The sequence below is a fragment of the Vulpes vulpes genome, chromosome 11, assembly GCF_048418805.1.
Source record: "Vulpes vulpes isolate BD-2025 chromosome 11, VulVul3, whole genome shotgun sequence".
Classification (NCBI taxonomy): domain Eukaryota; kingdom Metazoa; phylum Chordata; class Mammalia; order Carnivora; family Canidae; genus Vulpes; species Vulpes vulpes.
Window position 1 is genome coordinate 14192545 of NC_132790.1, and position 17878 is coordinate 14210422.

Here is a 17878-nt window from a genome sequence, read left to right on the forward strand (position 1 = left end):
ATTGTCCTGATGTCTTTCTCCACCTTCAAAACCACCATTGTGTATTAAGCAGGAGATTCTAGAAGCTAAAGGAAGACCTCCAGATGAGGGGAGATGGCAGACCTGAGGCCCTAGGTTTCTGGAGGCAGAGACCTCTGTCTCGAGACCTGTTGTTTAAAACCTTCCCAGCGTTCTGATGTGTTTCCAGACCATGTAAATGCAAAATACGGAGCGGGGGGCTCTTATTGAGGCCACTTGCACTTTGTACATTTGCAGCTTGAACGTAAAGAAAAAAAGACGACAAAGGAGACAGAATTCGTACAGCAAAGCATGTTTAAATGAATGCATCCCTCTTATTTCATCCCGCTTTCAGGCTGCTCAAGGAGACAAAGCAATGGTTTATCTTGATTTGCCGTCAGGAATTTAAATGAGCACAAACAGAAATATTACACGATTTAGTGTTTCCTAATGAAAAACGTAACATTTCGTCAATCACGTAAAAAAGAATTGTATCCTTCTATATAAATTGGCACGAGAGTGCATTGTCCGTATACCATAAAAGCTCATTATACTGAGTAACAATTGATTTCTTAGAGCAAAATATCCGCAGAAATTGGTGGTGCGTCTAAATTTCATGGGTTCTGAGTTACTGCAATAGATAGAGAGCAGGAAATGTTTGGAAGCTGGAAGGAAATGTTTTGGACAATATGGGAGGACTAGCTGGTGGTAGGGGGTGGCGGTGGTGGTGACAGAGATCAAAATTCCTCAAACCAGAGGTGGGTTTTGGGCAATGAGCTGAAAGTAGTGACAAAACAGCACAGACTTGGGGTGGGTATACAGGCTGGTGTCCATCTGACGTGTTTAGGAAAATTCTATATTGAAGATGTAACATCAAAACAAGTTATTTACCCCATGGCCTTGGTCCATTTAAGGGCAGATGTTCAGTACTATCCCTCTGTCTGGGGTCAAGTGCAAAAGTGCTTCCCCATGCTCCCTGCCCTTCTGGTCATTTCCACTTCAGCCCCTTTACTATTCCCACAGAACCCAGCAGCCCAGGACAAGGAGAGCCCCGTATTTCAAAGTTGGGTTCATGGAGAGGAGATACAAGTAACCACAAACCCCACGAGTCATCCCACGCGAGGAGACTGCTCGGCTTGGGTCTAAATGACTTACATTTTTCCTCGCCTGAATTAGCCAGTAATTGCATGTGGGCAGACTTAGCCAGAAATGGTCTAAATGATCAATTAGAAGGCAAAAAGGAGTTCCTTTCTTTAAAGTTCAAGGGTCCCTGTTGAAGAGCCCTACTTCCTAAGCCATGCTCACATGGGCCTGCGCCCAGCTCTCTGGTGCCTGAGTATATTGTACATTTGCCTAACGATAATGAATTGAGTCCTTATTTTGCAGGAAAATATAGGGCACTTCCATTACATGCAATCAAGCAAAAAGGCTGCAGAATGTGCCACTCCATTAATTTTAAACAGAATTCTTCCCAAATGTCACCCTGAAACCAGAGTATGGGGTTATTACAAATCTGAAGGAATTAAGAGTAATTTTCATTTGTACAAAGTAGTTGAGGGACATGACTCCTGCCACACACACAATTAATTGAGTTAAATTGGATTAGCTGATGTCAGTGTGAATCACTAAGCCCTGACACAGCCCGCCTTGTGGTGAGGTGGGGGGGGGGGGTGGCTTTTCCATCTCGGAGAGTGCAGGTACACACCCCACCCCCCAACCATAGAATGTGCAGAGTGTACTGTGATGGGCTAGTTATTAGCAAACACGTTCGAAGAAGAAAAACAGATGCCAGCCTCTGGCGAGTCACTGAACCTCTCTGAGCCTCAGTTTCCTTATCTGTAAAAGGGGATTATATATAATACTTGCTTCAGTGGGAATCATGACTACGTCGGAGCACTTAGCGTGGTGCCCGGCACATAGTTTACGACCATTAAATGGGGACCATTACCTTTATTTTCATCTTCTGAGGGGAGTCTCTTGGGCCTAAACTGGTTCCCAAATCACACTGAGGAAATCTGGACCTGGCACCAGGATGGGCACAACAGCCAGTCAGTCCCCAGGGCCTGAGAGGTGTGAGCAGGCCCACTGAGTTACGGATCCTTCCTTCCTAACTTCAGGCCTGCTATCCTGGGCGGTAGCTGGGCTGGTGGGAGAGCACAGAGCTGGACGCAGGAACTAGCAGGCTCAGGCGGTTGGGGAGCGGGCTGCTGTGCCCCTCACTCCACGTTCCGGTACTTGGTGAACAGGTTGTACAACACTCGCAGTGTGGATTTCAGGTCACAGTTGACAATGTCTGCGTGGAAACAAAAACACACATTGCTTCAGTGGGGCCACAGAGCCCATGGCAGGTGTCCTCGTCCCCTTCCTCCCACCACCCACCTCCTGTGCCCAGCGTGGTCCTGCGGTGGACGTCCCGCCACCTCACCCCCTGGATATCACCTGCTGCTCCTGAAGAGCTCCAGTCCGGCTGGGAGAGAAAAGCACCCCCACGAGACAGCCAGGGGCAGGTGGGTGGTGAAAGATGGGCGGTGTGTACAGCGAGAATCTGGAGCAGGGGCGGCAAGGGGCAGAGGTGCTGGGCGAGGGGGTCTCGCCTCTCGTGGAAATGAAGCAGACCCTGGAGCATGCGGGCTTTGCTCTAGAAACATCTCGGGTGAGGGGCCCCTGCCCCATTTCCTGAGTGTTGCTTATCCCTGGGGCTCCTTTGCCTTCAGCTTCCTCCATCAGGAGGAGCCAGCCAGGAGTCGTGTGGAGGGCTGGGGGCACAGAAGCCCACCGGGCAGACAGTACTCGGTAAGCAGGTGCCATCGGGGGACAGACAGCTTCCACTGGAGGGAGGAGAAGGCAGCTGAGGCTGGGAGTTTGTGTTTTCAGGAAAGCTCTGGCATGGGTTCCCAAACTTTTATACAACCATCTCCTCCCTCCTTCCCTTCTATTTACTGGTCACCTTCATTCTCTGCTTACCCCTCGAGGCCTCAGAAGCTCCTCCGCCATGCGAGGCCCCTTCCCTGCTCATGTCTGCTCCACCCCTGGCCTGCACTCACTCCCTTGGAGAGTTGTCCTCTGAAGAACCGGAGTAGAGTGGACACAAAGAATTCTCCCTACTATTTAGGAGTGGACATTTAGGTAAAAAATTGGGAAAAAATTGGGAAAAGCAAAAAAACCAAAACAAAAAAACCCAAAAAACAAAAGGCAAGAGCTCAATGACTATGAAAGTTGGGACAGTGGAACATTTAGGGAAAAGGCTGAGGATTCTGTGGCTGGAAGGAGCACCTGGGAGCTGGGTAGTGGGGACACGGTGGCTTGTGGGAATATTATTTCCTGGACCTGCACGTTTATGTCTTATGGACCTCTGTGTATATGTGGTGTTTTGCATAGTTAAGACTGATCTTTAAAAACCTGACTGTGTAGAAGGTCAGATGAAATAAATGATGGAAGAGGAAATAAAAAGTGTTCTGGGATTCAAAGTCGGGAAGGAAGCGATTGGGGAAGACATCCGAGCTCTAGCCACGCCTGGGTCAATAGGAACAGGGACTCTTGGAGAGCAGGCAAAGTGGGAGGCCAGTGGCTCCGATGGACTGGGTTGTGGCCCGTAGGTCTTAGCCTGGGGACCCTCGCAGCTGCGGCTGTCACAGCCAAGCACACTCAGGCCCCGGGGTCCAGGGCTCCTGCGACCCCCTCTCGACCTCATCCCAGCTGGGCTCAGACCCTGCTCCAAGCTCTCCTGCTGATGGATGTGCTGACGGCCTCCCCCGGAGCACTTGGAAGGCCTGGGGCTCAGCTTCCCTTTCTGCCCCCATGTCGGTTGGATTCAGGCACATATTGGGCCTCTGCTGACATAAGGCCCTCTCTGGCTACTCCACCCTGCCCATCCAAGGCACCCTCTGCCAGGTGGAGGCCTATGGCCTGTGGGCTGATTCCTGCTTTTCCTTGACTGCTTGCTGTTGAGTGGTTCTTAAGTTCCACTCAAGTCAAACATTAAGAAGTCAGAGAAGGAATTGAAAAGGAGAGACAGACAGAGGAGCTCAGCAAGGGAGTGAGCATGACGGGGGTGGTAGGGTGGTGCTGGGACCACTGCCACATGCTCCTAACTGGGCTCCTTAAAGCCTCCTGCCCTCTCTAATCTATGCGACCCACTGCAGGTAGACTATTCAGTCTCTGGGTATGGTTGTGTAGGATGTACACTGCACAACTTCAGGGTGTGTTGTTCATATTTCCAGGGCATCGTTACCATAGGTGCAACGTAAATGGTGCCCCTTGATGTTGTACAGCTCACAACTTGTATGGACTGTGTATACAACCATTTCACTTAAGCTAGGGTCCTAAATCGTGACTCTGCAAGGGATGATGCGAACCCGGCCCACCTTCCCAGTCTCACTTCAGGCCACACTTCCCCTCGTTCACTCTGCACAGGTCACGTGGACTTCCTTTTACTCCCTGGCAATGGCTGCACCTCTCCATCATCTTGGCCTCTGCACATGCCGTGTACCTAGATTACCTTCTCCGGATAGTTGACTCCTCATCTTTCTGCAGACCTCAGCTCAAAGTACCATCACCGTAGGGAAGCCTTCCTGACACCTGGCCTGGGTGAGGGTACCTTGTTTTAGGGTCTCAAAGCACCCATGCTCCCCTTCAAGGCACTCACTCCGGTCCTAAATCAGTCATTTGTGTGTGCTCATTTGACCCGGTCTGCCTCTTCCCTGGACTGTGTGTGCCTTGATCACAGACAGGCAGTCTTGCATGCTCCAGCACCTGGCCTAGGACCTGGCATGCACAGACCTCAAAGGGTATGAACAGACAGATGAATAAATGATTGCCCAGGGTCATGTGAGCCAAAGAAGGAAATTCATGGAAGAGAAGATAGCCAATAGGGCTACATGCTCCCAAGTGGGTAAGACTGGAAAGAGCTCCCGGGCACATGGCTCCAACTGGGGACTCAGGGAGGGAGCAGAGCCAGGTGCAGGGGGAGATATTACTCACAACATGGGCAGACAGGCAATGGAGGCAGTGGGCCTGGCCACCAAGGGGGCACTTGGGGTAGGGCATGCTCATGGAGGACAGACAGGGATGGAGGCAGGAGGACTTGTTTTCCCTTTTTAAGGACAGGTGAGTTCTGAGGTTTCTGGAGAAGGAAAATGTTCACTATGGGAGAAAGTCTCAAGATGACAATTTAATTTTAAGGCCCACTAGGGCTTGAAGCCCATCTTCATGATAGTTGTGTAACCCAGTTAAAGTCATTTAGCTTGTTTGAATCGGTTTCCTCACTGGTAAAATTGGGTTTTATGAAAAAAACCTAGAACACATGAAGGGCTCCCTAAATGGTAGTTCCCTTCCCCTTTGCCGTCTTTGCCTGTTAACAGAGCTGTTGTGTACAGCTGTGCAGCCCGTGTACTGCACAACTCCAGGGGGAGCCTTTCATAGAGACTAGGCCCTGCTCCCTAAGAAACCTGAGTCCCTTAATCCTATAGGCCATCACTGCCAGGTGAAGGGGTAGTGGGTGAATACAGCAAGGGACACTGCGTATTGTCTGTTCTCATCAAGGAAGCCAACTGCCACACAGTTCCCAGCAGTGGATGGGCTGTGTCAGCCAGGAGAGGGGCTCTGGATTCCTGGGAATGAACTGTGACTCCATGCTATATAAACAGAGGCTCTGGAGAGCCCTGGCCTAATAAACTGTGTGATCAGTACCTCAGTACTGCTCTGAGGGCCTCTGCGTGCTGGCCCAGGGCCTCTCCCCGGGAGCAGTCTGGTCGGTGGGGCTCCTGGTTAGAAACAACCAGAGCAGAGCCTGGCTGGCTGGCTGCCGCCAGGGGACACAGAAATCAGACCCAAGGCTACTCTAGGGAGAAAACAGCCTCTGGTCAAGGGGAAAAGGCTCAATGTGTGCTCCTCTCGCCTGGTGGCATTAGTGATTCTTCTTAGATGACCATCCACAACGGGTTCATGGTCCTCTAAAAGATGCCGAAGTCCGAAGTCAAAGGAAGGGAAGGGGAGCTCTCTTCACAGTGGCAACTCCATCTTTACCCAGAGGGACGGGGTTCTGTATGGTCGTGCCCTCCATGGCCCTGTATGTGCCAGCAGTGTCCCTCATCCCAGTCTGGGGCAGTTGCTGAGGCCCCTTCTCTGAGCTTCCCCACTGGGTCCCCAAATCTCTTGACCAAGGTGAGAAGACACCTGGTAGCTCAGTGCCACCAGGTGGTGGGGGGTGGAATAATTTGGGCAGTCACAGGCCGGCTACTCTACTTGAGTGGGGTGAATCCAGCCTCCTGCCCCATCCTGATGGATCTAGTGGATCCTCAGTCTCTGCCTCCCTTACCTTTCTGCTGTATTCGTTCCCCACCGGGATAGGCCCCATGCTCTGCAGATGGGTCATGTTGGTGTTGGCCTGCTACCCTATCTGGTGATCTTGCTATTTTCTGTACATATTTTTTTTTTAAATGTAAAGGTGACAAACATCCAGAAAAGTTCATGTAACATATATGTGCAGTTTTAAATGCTTCAAAGAGCGCCCCCACCACCCACGACAGAAGCAAAACATTGTTAATACGGTCACAAACCTCTCTCACCCGGCAAAGATAATGGCTATCTAGACTTTTATGGTGACTATTTCCTCCTCCTCCTTCATAATTCCACCAGCAATGTATGTACCATTAAATAGCAGAGTTTAGCTTTGCCTGTTTTCATGCTTTATGTCAATGGAATTGTGCTACATGTCGTCTTTTGCGATTTTTTTCTTACGTTTATAGGATTCATCTGGGTGGTGTGAGCTGTTCATTTTTGTAAACCATTCTGAGGTGTGATTGGTTTTATTGAGATAGAACTACAATGATCTATAATTAGGCTATTGTGGATATTCTGGGCCTAGTTTCCTGGTTGTACGGACATGCCTACCTAGGAGTGGGGTTACTGTGTCAGGTGGTGTATTAGTTTCCTATTGTTGCTGTTAACAAATTATCACAGGTTTGGTGACTACAAATGAACCCCAACATGTTATCTTATAATTCTAAAGGTCACAGTCCAAAAATAGGCTGCACTAGGATAAAATCAAGGCATCGGCAGGGCTGCAATGTCTCCTGGAGACTCCTGCGACATCAGTTTTCTTGCTTTTTGTAGCTTCTAGGGGCTAGTTTCCAGAAGCCTGCATTCTTTGGCTTGTAACCCCTTCTACCCGCAAAACCAGCAATGGCTGTTTGAGTCTTTCTTATGCTGCATCACACTGACGCTGAGCCTTCTGTTTCCCTTGTGATTATTCTGGAACTATTCAGATGCTCCAAGATCCTCAATCACATCTGCAGAGTCCCTTTTGCCATATAAGGCAGCATATGATCAGGTCCTGGGGGATTAGGGTGTGAGCATTTTGGGGGCCATCAGTCTGCCTACCATATAAGGTACCGCAAATCTTCAACCGTATTACATAAAGACAAGCTATTGTTCAACAGTGGTTCTATTTCTATTCATACCAGCCGTTTCTGTTGCTCCACGTCCTTGCTAACACTTGATATCGTCAGGTTTAAATTTGTGCCACTATCTGGTCTGCACAGTCTCTCCTCAGGGAAGGGGAAGAGAAATGGAGCTATTTTCTGTATTTCCAGCTACTACCCAAGTCCTTTCCAGAATGAATCGATCGCTTGGACCTCAGCGGCTGTCACCTGTCTGGATTTCTTTTAGCATTGCTTGAAGTCTGGCCCCAACTTTTTGACTCTTTAAATTGTAGATATCCCATCAGCCTGCTGGCTGACCTACAGGCTTCATTCCTGGCGAGTACTAGGTTATCTTCTGAGTCCCCACTTGGCTATAATGCCAGAGTCTTGACCATATCCAGCGAAGAGTCTACTTGAATAATAACAGGGTAGGTGTGTGCAATGGAAGACAGGAGGTATGATGTCCTAAATAAAAAGCCACCAGCTTTATGCCAATATTTCAACTGCTTCATTGGCCGTGAGCTTGGTGCTAATGCTTGGGCTACGAGAAGTTATTGAAGCCTGGGCACTAAAAGTCATCTGGGATGCACACCCAGTTCCCAGGAGATTTCAAGGTGCGACGGAACTTTGAATGTCAAACCGCACGGCAGAGAATGCACTTTCCTGACCCTAAAAACATTTGCCATGAAAAATAAAATGCCTCCACCACAACCAATTTGATTTTGAAACACCCTCAAAGAACTACCCACATTGGCACCTTCTGTAAAGTCTGCAGCATTTACTACCGAACCTCACTTTCCAGGTAGAGGCACGGGGGCAGAGGGAATGCTGGGGTATACACCTCTCCCCAAGTACAACTTCACAAAATGCCATTTCAATTCTTTACGCACTGGAAATTTTCAGCATGGGCATGATGCCCAGCGTAAGAACAAATAAAACAGATGTGTTTTTCCATTGCATGGGTCAGGAAGTTTCATATTAAGCAGTTCAGTCAGTTAATTGTACAAGAAATGTCCTCTAAATGCTGAAATATCCCTATCGGTTAATTGATACTGGGAAAACTCTCTGTTCTGAGGGAAATGAATGCCTGACAATGGATGTAGCGGGGGAGTACTTCTGATTCATGACCAGGAAGTTTCCTATTAAATGGTTCAGGAACACGGAAACAGAAATGCTGGCTAGAACTCTCCTGCGGTCTCTTACTCTGAAGCGGGGTACTCGTCATCCGGTCACAGGGCATTAGGACGGCCAGAGTGACCTTGGCCCGAGAGGGCCCCTACAGGGACACCGACCTTGCTAGGGGCCCTCCGGCGATGGCAGCCTTGGCAGTGACCAGGCGCCTTCTTGGCCAGAGCTGAGGTAGCAAGGTCTGTGACGAGGCCCGACCCGGGGAGCCAGCCCGTATCTGCACAGTCCACCCCTTCTCTCTGGTTATCCTGCTTTCCCCTCCGGCTTGAAGTAAAGGCAGGCCCACAAGATACTGTCCTTCACCCTTTACTCTTCCCTGCATGCTCTCCTGTTGTTGGGCTTCCACTAAGCGGGAGGCTTCCAATTACATAACCCCAGCCCTGATCTTTTCCCCGAACTCCGGTTCTGCTTGGTCAATGCCTTAGGTTTCCAAGGCTGACATCCGTATGTCCCCTGCCAAGCTGGCTTTTCTTCCTGGGTTCCCCAACGCCGCTGATGGTGCCCTGCCGCTAAATATCTGTTCTTCACACTGCCTTGCAAATGATCTCTCTGGAACAGAGCTCTGATCACATCATTGGGCTGCTTAAGAACCTTCCATGTCGGATGCCTGTGTGGCTCAGTTGGTTAAGCGTCTGCCTTCAGCTCAGGTCATGATCCCAGGGCCCTGGGATGGAGCCCTTCGTCAAGCTCCCTGCTCAGCGGGGAACCTGTTTCTCCCTCTCCCCAACTTCTACCCCCTGCTCATGCATGCGTGCTCTCTCTCTCTCTCTCTCTCTCAAATAAATAAAAACATAAGGAAAAAAAAAAAACCTCCCATGTCTCCCACTGCCTACAGAATAAGGTCTATACTTTCTGCCTTGGCATCAAGTCCCTTCACCACCTGAACCAGCTCGCTTCAGCCTCACCAACCATTATTCAATTCGTACTCTTACTATTCCCAGCCCAATAGGTAACTATTTACATTCATTATCAGGTGCCAGGTGCTCTGCATCAGACATCATCCCATTGCATCCTGCCAGGTGCATGTCTCTAGGAGTTCCATCTGTACAGACCTGAAAAGGAGGCTCAGAGATGGTAGGTAAGTTGCCCAGGGCCACTCAGCTGTTAGGGTGGGGCCCAGATCCAGGGCTGTCAGTAGCTAAGCTACAGGCTCTGCTGTCTCACAAACAGAACCTTTCCCCATTCTCCAGGCGGGACTTTTGCTTATGCTGTCCTCCTATCTGGGGTGCTGCTGCCTCTGTCCTCATCTCCAGATATAAAAGCCCTATCTACTCTTCCCGGCTGAGCCCCGCTGCACCATCTCCACCAAACCATCTCTACCCAGATGGATGTGATATCACATCTCGCTCTCTTAGCTGCACCTCTTTCATGGCAGTTGTCATTTTGTTGTGGTTACTCGGGTATATCTTTTCTCTCCCCTGAGGGCTGCAAGTGCGTTGAGGTCAGGAACAGCCCACCCCTCTTGGCATATCACCATCTACCGGGTCTTGTGCCCCTAGACAGCACGCACCCCCCTCCTGATGTGGAGATATGGGTGGAGGAACAGGCACAGCAATGAGGAGGGAACACACCCAATCCCTACTTGTCCACTTTCCTTTAAACAATTAGGAAAGTGCAAGCAAAAAGGCCCATGAATGGAAAACAGAAAATTATCTGCAACACAGTGTTGACTCACCAGTGCTGATAAAATGGAATATTTCAGTTGGTAAGTCAATAAATGTCTGTACCAAGAAGACTCCCGGGAGAGATGTGCCTCCCATATGCACAAATGCACACAGCTCCAAGTGTGAGCAGGGAAGGGCTGCTTGAGCAGTCTGGTCCTTCTGTATTTTTATTCAGCCTTACATTTGCAGTATGAACCCAACAAATCAGGCCTCCTCTTCGGGCAGAGTTGGAGTGAGCAAAGAATAGGAAAGGCAACTATGCTCAGAGCAGAGCTGCCGGTGGGGACCCCTGGACCCACCCCTGCCTGGCCAGCACGCAGTTATTTGACAGGTCAGCATCCTGTCCAGGGACAGAAGAACCTGGAAATTAGGCACAGGGCAGTTCCTGTGGCACCTTGACGTGGCCCTCCTCTGCAATCCTGTGCATGGGATCTTTATTTGTAGTTCACAAAGGACCCCAGGACTGAGCAGTATGCTCCGTCCCACCTCCGCCTACAAATGGCAAAGATGATTTCAGAGAAGAAACCCTTCCCCTGATGTCAAACATGAGGCTTGCCCTGTGCCCTAAAGACCCGTGCAGGGGAAGGGTTTCTGAGTCTTGTCATAAACCCAGGGAAGAGCAAAGTACCTTCTGGCCGTGGTTTTGGCTTTTCCAATCCCCCGTCTTGCATGAGCTCGAAGGCGAAGGAGACGTTCAAGACCTGGAAAGAGAAAGGCAGTGCCTGGATCATGGTGCACGGACTCCTGGACCCTGGGAAGCGAAAGAGTCGACACGACAGCCAGAAGGGCAGAGGCCGAGTAAAAACGAGGCCTGAATTTGGAGGAGAAAAGAAGCTACCAAGACGCGCAGGCCGTGTGGAGCTGGCCGGGCCCAGCTGGCTGTCGGTGAAAGGTCCCCGGAGCAGTTCAAGATCATCCTCCTGTCCTACTGTGTTCCCGTGTCAACTGCCAGGACTTTAAACTTTGAGATAGGATCAGATGACAAGACGTGTTCAAGAGGCAGAGTGGTTTCTGCTTTGGACCAAATGTCCCTTGTCTGGTGGGCAGGCGGTGGCAGTCCGGGAGCCACATCGGAACTCGGCTGAGCGTGAGCCTCCGGACTGGCCAGACTTGCGGCCACCTTGCCCGTCAGGTCTGTGGGGGGAGAGGAGGCTGGGCTGTGCGCCCCGCAGGAGCTAGGGTGCCCGGGCCAGACAGCAAGGGAAGGGAGAGCCGTTGAGGGTGCTTGAGGGTCTGCAGAGCCCAGGTCAGCTGTTGGTCAGAACCCAAGGCTCTGGGCAGACGGGAAGCCACTGCCTTTTCCCTGCACGGCCCCAGCAGGGTGTGGGCAGACGACGGTGGGCCATGCGGCTCAGGGCCTCCCGTAATGTCCCCTCCCCTTACCTTCTGTTCAAAGCTGTCCGGGGTCAGGAAGAAGCTGTGCAGGGGCACGAAGTAGCCCTCCAGGAGCCCCATGAGCAGCACCAGGTACACCCCATCTGCAAACTGGAGGGACAAGGCAAGGTGAAGGCGCTGGGCCCCAGAGCACCCCAGGCAAGCCCTACCCTGGGGCTCATCAGTTGCCATGTCAGCTCCTGGAAGGCTGCCCCCCAGGTGGGCTGCTGGCAGGGGGTGAGGGGCGGTGGCCTCGGGCAGGAAGCTCTGCTTTGCAAGCAGGCCACCCCCCCACCCCCCCGCATCCGGCTGGCCCAGCACAGGAGCCGCAGCCTGTGTCCTGGTTTGGGTTGATCCAGTGTGTACTGCACGCTGACCCTGCGCCCAGCCCTGACCCGGCAAGGGGACCACAGAGATAGGTCAGGTGCGGCCTTTGCCCTTGAGGAGCTCGGGTCTAGCAGGGAGACGGATGTGGAGGAAAGGCAGCGGCCACTCTGATGGACAGAAGCACATTGGCCTGTGTGACATTGACAGAGGCCCCCTATTCCCACTGAGGACAATAGGGAAGGCTTCTGGAGGTGGCACTGCCTGGAGGCCCGAGGGAGGAGCAAGAGTAGCTGGCGGGGGAGAGGGTGCGAGGGAGGAGGGAGGGGGGATCCAAGGCCCACGCCAGGGTGACTTCTGTTTCATGAACAGAGAAAGAAGTCTAGTGTCCTACGGGCCTGGGCATTCTCCTTCCTCACCTCTCACTGTATTGCTGTTTGGGAGGCAGCAGCGTGGCTGTTGCAAACGTGGGCTCTGCAGCTAGGCCTCCGGCTGTCCTGCTTATTAGCTGTGTGACTTGAGGAAGTTACATAAATTCTCTGTGTCTCATTTTTCTCATCCATGAAGTGGGATGATGATGATGGTACAGTACCTACTCTATGGGGTTATCTGAGGATAAACCGATTAATGTATGTAGAGTGCCTACAACACTGTCTGGCATGTAGGCCGCACTTGCTAAATGTTAACAATTGCGATTACTATCTGGGAGGACGGCAAAGCAGTCAGGATATGACTTGCTGGCTCTTGCTGACAAAGAACAACCGTGTGCTGAGCCCCACAGCCAGAGGCTTAGAGCCTGGTGGCTTCCATCAAGGACAGTTGGGAACCTGGTCTGAGGAGCAGTAGACTCCTGGGTTAAGTGGGAGGTGCAGGTGTTCTGCTGACGGGAGGACAAGGAGAATGTGTACTGGGCTTTGTGAAGGCAGTGAGGGCCTGTGGGATGGGGGATGTTTGGGCTGAGTAGGTGTTCCATGGATGGAGAACAAAGACCTAGAGGTCAGATGCATACCTCAAATTAGAGAACCTTTTATTTATTTATTTTAAAAAATATTTTATTTATTTATTCATGAGAAACACAGAGAAAGGCAGAGATAGAGGCAGAGGGAGAAGCAGGCTCCCCGTGGGGAACCTAATGTGGGACTCAATCCCAGGACCCTGGGATCTCACCCTGAGCCAAAGGCAGATGCTCAATCACTGAGCCACCCAGGCGTCCCTAGAGAACTTCTTAAAGGAGGTGGAGCTCCCCCACATCTTTGTGGGCATAAGCCCCAGGTGCTAAGGAGCTCTCAAGAGGTCAATCTTCTTAGTATCATCTCAAGAAACTTAAAACTAGACAGATTTGCCTGGAATGTAGGCTGGACCCAGTCTGAGCTCTGCTGGGTGACCAGCTTGTGACTCAGCCTTCATGATGGATGTACTGGCTGGTCTTGGACTTGACCTAGGAGCAGCTTCCATCCAGCTGGCCTTCAATTCCAGTGGGGGAGGGCTCAAGCCTGACTCATCCCAGGCTATACCAGGGCAGATAGTAGAAGAACAGACCCCGGCATCTGTGTCAGAATCAAGGCCCTCCCACGGAGTGAGTTAACTTCTGGGCCTCTCTTTAGTGGTGGCTGGACTGAGAATAAAAGAATCCAACTGTCTACTCAGGGGAGGACCTTGGGTTAGGGTCAGGGTTAACTCAGAAAACTCTGAGAGCTACTGACCTAGATTGTCCTACCCCTTTCTGATGACTCTGATGACTTGGGTGGTTGATCCACGACAGACCCCTGGCAGACGCTCCCTCTCCTAACACACCTTACTCATGAAAACTGAAGTGGGAATTTCAGAAATCATTCTAGACTTCTCAAGGGCTTATCACTTTTCCAGAGGGTTCCTTGTTTTCCAAAAGAGTAGCTAAAGCTCATTTTATAGAGTGCAGACACAAGACACTCAGGCAGAGCTCAGTGACAGATCTGGGGATTGCCTTAAACATAACATGAGGTGCCCACATCCTCAAAACCATACTTGGGTTTATCACAGGGGCACCTGGGTAGCTCAGTTGGTTAAGCGTCTGCCTTCGACTTAGGTCATGATCCCAGGGTCCTGAGATCGAGCCCCACATCGGTCTCCCTTTTCAGTGGGAGAGTCTGCTTCTCTCTCTCCTTCTGCCCCACCGCCCACTTACGTGTGTGCACACGCTTTCTTTCACTCGCTCTCTTTCTCAAGTCTTAAAAAAAGTTCATCACAGATGAAAGGGGGTTGGGAAACGGTACAGTATATGGTCTTAAAGTATCTCCTGATAATAATTAATTATAAGGGTGGAGGAAGCTTTACAGTAGTGAAAGCTGGTGGAGACTAACCAAGTGACTACAGTTACTGTCACCAGTAATGTACGGCCTAATGGACAGAGTGCGTGAGAAGAGCACAGTGTTACTGGAGTGGAACTGTCCCTGAAAATGCATAATCTGAATCTAATCACGAGGGGAAAAAAAAGAGATATCCTATGCACCTAATGGCCTGTACTCTTCAAAACATCAACGTCATGCAAAAGATGGCTGGGGATTTGTTCTATATTAAAAAAAGACTAAAGAGAAATGACCATTAAAAGCAGCCTGAATGGGTGACGGGCACTGAAGGGGGCACTTGACAGGATGAGCACTGGGTGTTATTCTGTATGTTGGCAAATTGAACACCAATAAAAAATAAATTTATTATTAAAAAAGATAAAAAATAAAAGCAGCCTGAGAATATTAAGACAACTACATTCTTTGACTCAGATGATATTGTCAAAAGTAGTCAAATATCAGCAACTTTATGTGGTTCAACCTAAATAGATCAACATCCTGATCCTGATTGCTTGAATTTGATAATTGCAATGTGATTATTTAAGAGAATACTTGTTCTTAGAGATGTATCCTGAAGTATTGGGAGTGGCGGGGGGGCGAGAAAGAAACTGCTAACTCTGTTAGCATTTAGCTAACAATGCTAACAAATGATGTATGTAGGTGAAGAGTATATGGATATTCATGAGAATATTCTTGCAACTTTTCAAAATAAAAAATTAGAAAAAAGTCAACATTTCATGCAATTCACCCCTCTGAGCAGAACAGAAATCCCTGTCCCTCCTGGGAAAGCTTCAGGATCAGTATGGAAAGCCATCTTGGAGGTGCAGGGATGGGGCCCTTAGAACCATGGCTGCACTTAGGGCTTGTTACCCACCTGGGTTTCCAGTTCTGTGACCTCCAGGTTCAGTTTATTCAGATGCTTGTTCACAAAAGTGATGAGTGTCTAAAAGAGAAGCGCAAGCCAGGCATGAAGATGGAGACCCTTGCCACTGTCAGACCCTGGAGGCACTTCTGTGACTCCACCGTGAGGACAAGGACCAGTGTGATAACAGTGTGGGACAAGGCCTAGCTAAGGGTGCCAGCCAGGGATCGCTCCTGAGCTGAGTGAGAACGAGCAGCCTATGAGGCTCTTCTGCAAAGCTTCTTGAGTTCATAGGAGAGGACTGCCCCCATGTTGGTGGTACCATGCACTGTGTGGTTCAAATAGCCAGTTTCAGGGCTGTGAAAGGGGCAGGAAGTCCCAAAAGAGCAAAATGCTAGGTGTAGTGTCCTATCCCAGGGCAGAGGGGCCAGAGAAGAAATGTCCTCATAGGATCCCTCCTTCTAGACTGTCTAGGGCAGGTGCCTGTGTCTGGAGAGGAGGGAGGTCTGAGGGAGGAGGCCTGGTTGGCCCATGGTGCAGTGTGGGTGGGAGGACAAGGTGCTTACAGCCTCAGAACCCCCAGGAGACACTGCCATCCTGATGGGAGAAGAAGGGAGGAGATAAGGCATCCAGTAGGAACAAGACTGTAAAGTGCGCATCAGGCGGGAAAGCCCCGAGTGCAGAGAGCCGGTGAGGACACCAGTTTCAGGAAGCTTGCAAGCTACTGGAGTGGGGTCTAATGTTTGGCTGCATCTCCTTCCCCCCCTTCCCAGGTACCTCTTGCTCACCTTTTTCACTACATTGAGTTTGTCTGGTGCGTGGTCAAACAAGGTGTCAAAAGCATCACGTTCTGGAAAAACAGAAAAATGTAAAGTGGAGAAAAGACCTGCTTCCTGGTGAGAAAGCCCAGCCAAGGTGGCCACACCATCAGCTATAAGCAGGAATTCCTCAGTGCATGAAACAATACTGGGAATTCTGGAAGCTAGGTTTGGGGCAGGGATTCGGGATTGATTCTCAGCTTAGAGGATATTTGTTTCCCCCCCCCCCCCCCCCACTTTCTAGGTCAACCCTCTTTAGGGCTGAGGTTGAGGGGCCCAGGCAGGCAGTCTGACTTGCGAGTGGTCATTTCTCTTCAGTATTTATATCCATTACATCATGATTTAGTCATAGGTCTAAAGTGTTTCCGAAGCTTTTTGGAGGCAGAAAGTTATCCAAATACCAAATCACTTCACCCCCAAATTTTCCAAACCAGGATAGCCACGCCGAACATCATGGTAGCGTGCACGGCCGATTGGATGGGAAGCCTGGGAGCCCCACGACAGAATGTGTGCTCTTCCTCTTGAGTGACCTAGTCACTGCAACCCTTGTGCCTCAGTTGCTGCTTCTGTAAAATGCCATCTGCAGGTAAACCTCCCCCAGGCGTGTTATGAGGATGAAAGAAAAGAATGTATGGGCCTGTGTGCTGTAAACTTTGAAGTGTCTGCCGATCTGAGTTTATTAGCGTTACTGGGGTATCTCACACGTTATCCACAGTAAACACGGGATCGTAGAAAGAGGCAAAGCCATGCCCCCTGCTTTCCTTGCTGGAGCCCCCAGGCTCTCTGAACTCAGAGTAAAATAGTGCATAGAATTTGGAGGCAGGAAATGAGAAGAATGTCCAGGAGGGGCCTGGGGATGGGAAGTCTGGTGGTCCTAGGGCCTGCCTTTTCCTGCTCTTGCACCGATGAGTAAATCTGGGACTGCCAGAGGGGTGACTGAGGTCTCAAACATTCACAGACTGTATAAACAAATGCAAAGTTCTGGGAAATGGGAGCGGGTATGACGTGTGGTAAGGAAAGAGGGACAAGACGGCTTCTAGAAGGCTGGACTGAGGGGGAGAGTGGACTGTCCTGAGCGTGTACGTGCACCTCTCTACTTCCACAGCACGCTTAGAACATGCCTGCCCCGCCGAGGCCCAGGGCCCCTCTGGAGCCTGGCAGGGTCCACGGTCCGGGTGCTTATGAAGAAGACTGTGCCACTGTAGCTGGTTTTCCTCACCCCCCCACCAGTAAGCAGACCCTCCCTCCTAAGTGGCCCCATCACCAGGCTGGTGCAGACACACACGCAGGAAGCAGGCTGAGTGCCTGTTCTTCCCAGCTGCTGTAGAATTAACTAGACCCCCGTGGCAGCCACCAGCACCAGAGGATAATCTTATGCAACTCACCATGCCTTCCGGAAAGAGCCCTGCAGGAGAAAGAGAAAGAAAACAGTATGAGTCTTCTCTGTCTGCCCTTCACTGAAGAGCCTGCAAAGCTCCCTTCCTTGGCACTCTGTTCTGCACGAGGTCTCCAATTGTCAGTAGCCTTTGCCCCAGTACCACCTGTTTTTTTCCCTCTGCTACACAGATATGCTGGTGTTTGCACAAAGCCTCGTATGAGTGGTATTTGAAGGACTATTTGTTGCTTCAAGTAAAATCCCACTGTTGCTTATAGTTGGGACGGAATGTCTGACTCGGGGTTTCAACACTCCCACCCATCGCGCTGCCCAGGTTGTTGTGGGCACCTGCCTGGGGACATCAACTTCGTCTTTGTCCTGTTCGTTCTGTGATTCCCACCAGACTGCACCTGCTATTGACTCCAAATCGGTTTTTCAAAGAGGGCAGGGACTGGAACCATACTCATAGCAGGGAAGCAGCAAACCACTAACAGGATGAGCATTAGAACAGACGACGTAGATTTACATCTC

At 50.5% G+C, this 17878-nt stretch overlaps 1 protein-coding gene across 1 annotated transcript in view; it reads right to left on the minus strand.

Annotated features, from left to right (window-relative positions):
* Positions 1-294: 294 nt before the first annotated feature.
* PARVA (parvin alpha) overlaps positions 295-17878 on the minus strand; it is a 165439-nt gene continuing 147855 nt past the window's right edge. Inside the window, exons 8-13 of the mRNA XM_072725642.1 lie at positions 17358-17377; positions 15943-16004; positions 15167-15235; positions 11654-11755; positions 10899-10971; positions 295-2290 (exon numbers count right to left, since the gene is read on the minus strand). Coding sequence (XP_072581743.1) covers positions 2214-2290; positions 10899-10971; positions 11654-11755; positions 15167-15235; positions 15943-16004; positions 17358-17377 — 403 coding nt within the window. The 3' untranslated portion in view covers positions 295-2213. The remainder of the gene's footprint in view (positions 2291-10898; positions 10972-11653; positions 11756-15166; positions 15236-15942; positions 16005-17357; positions 17378-17878) is intronic.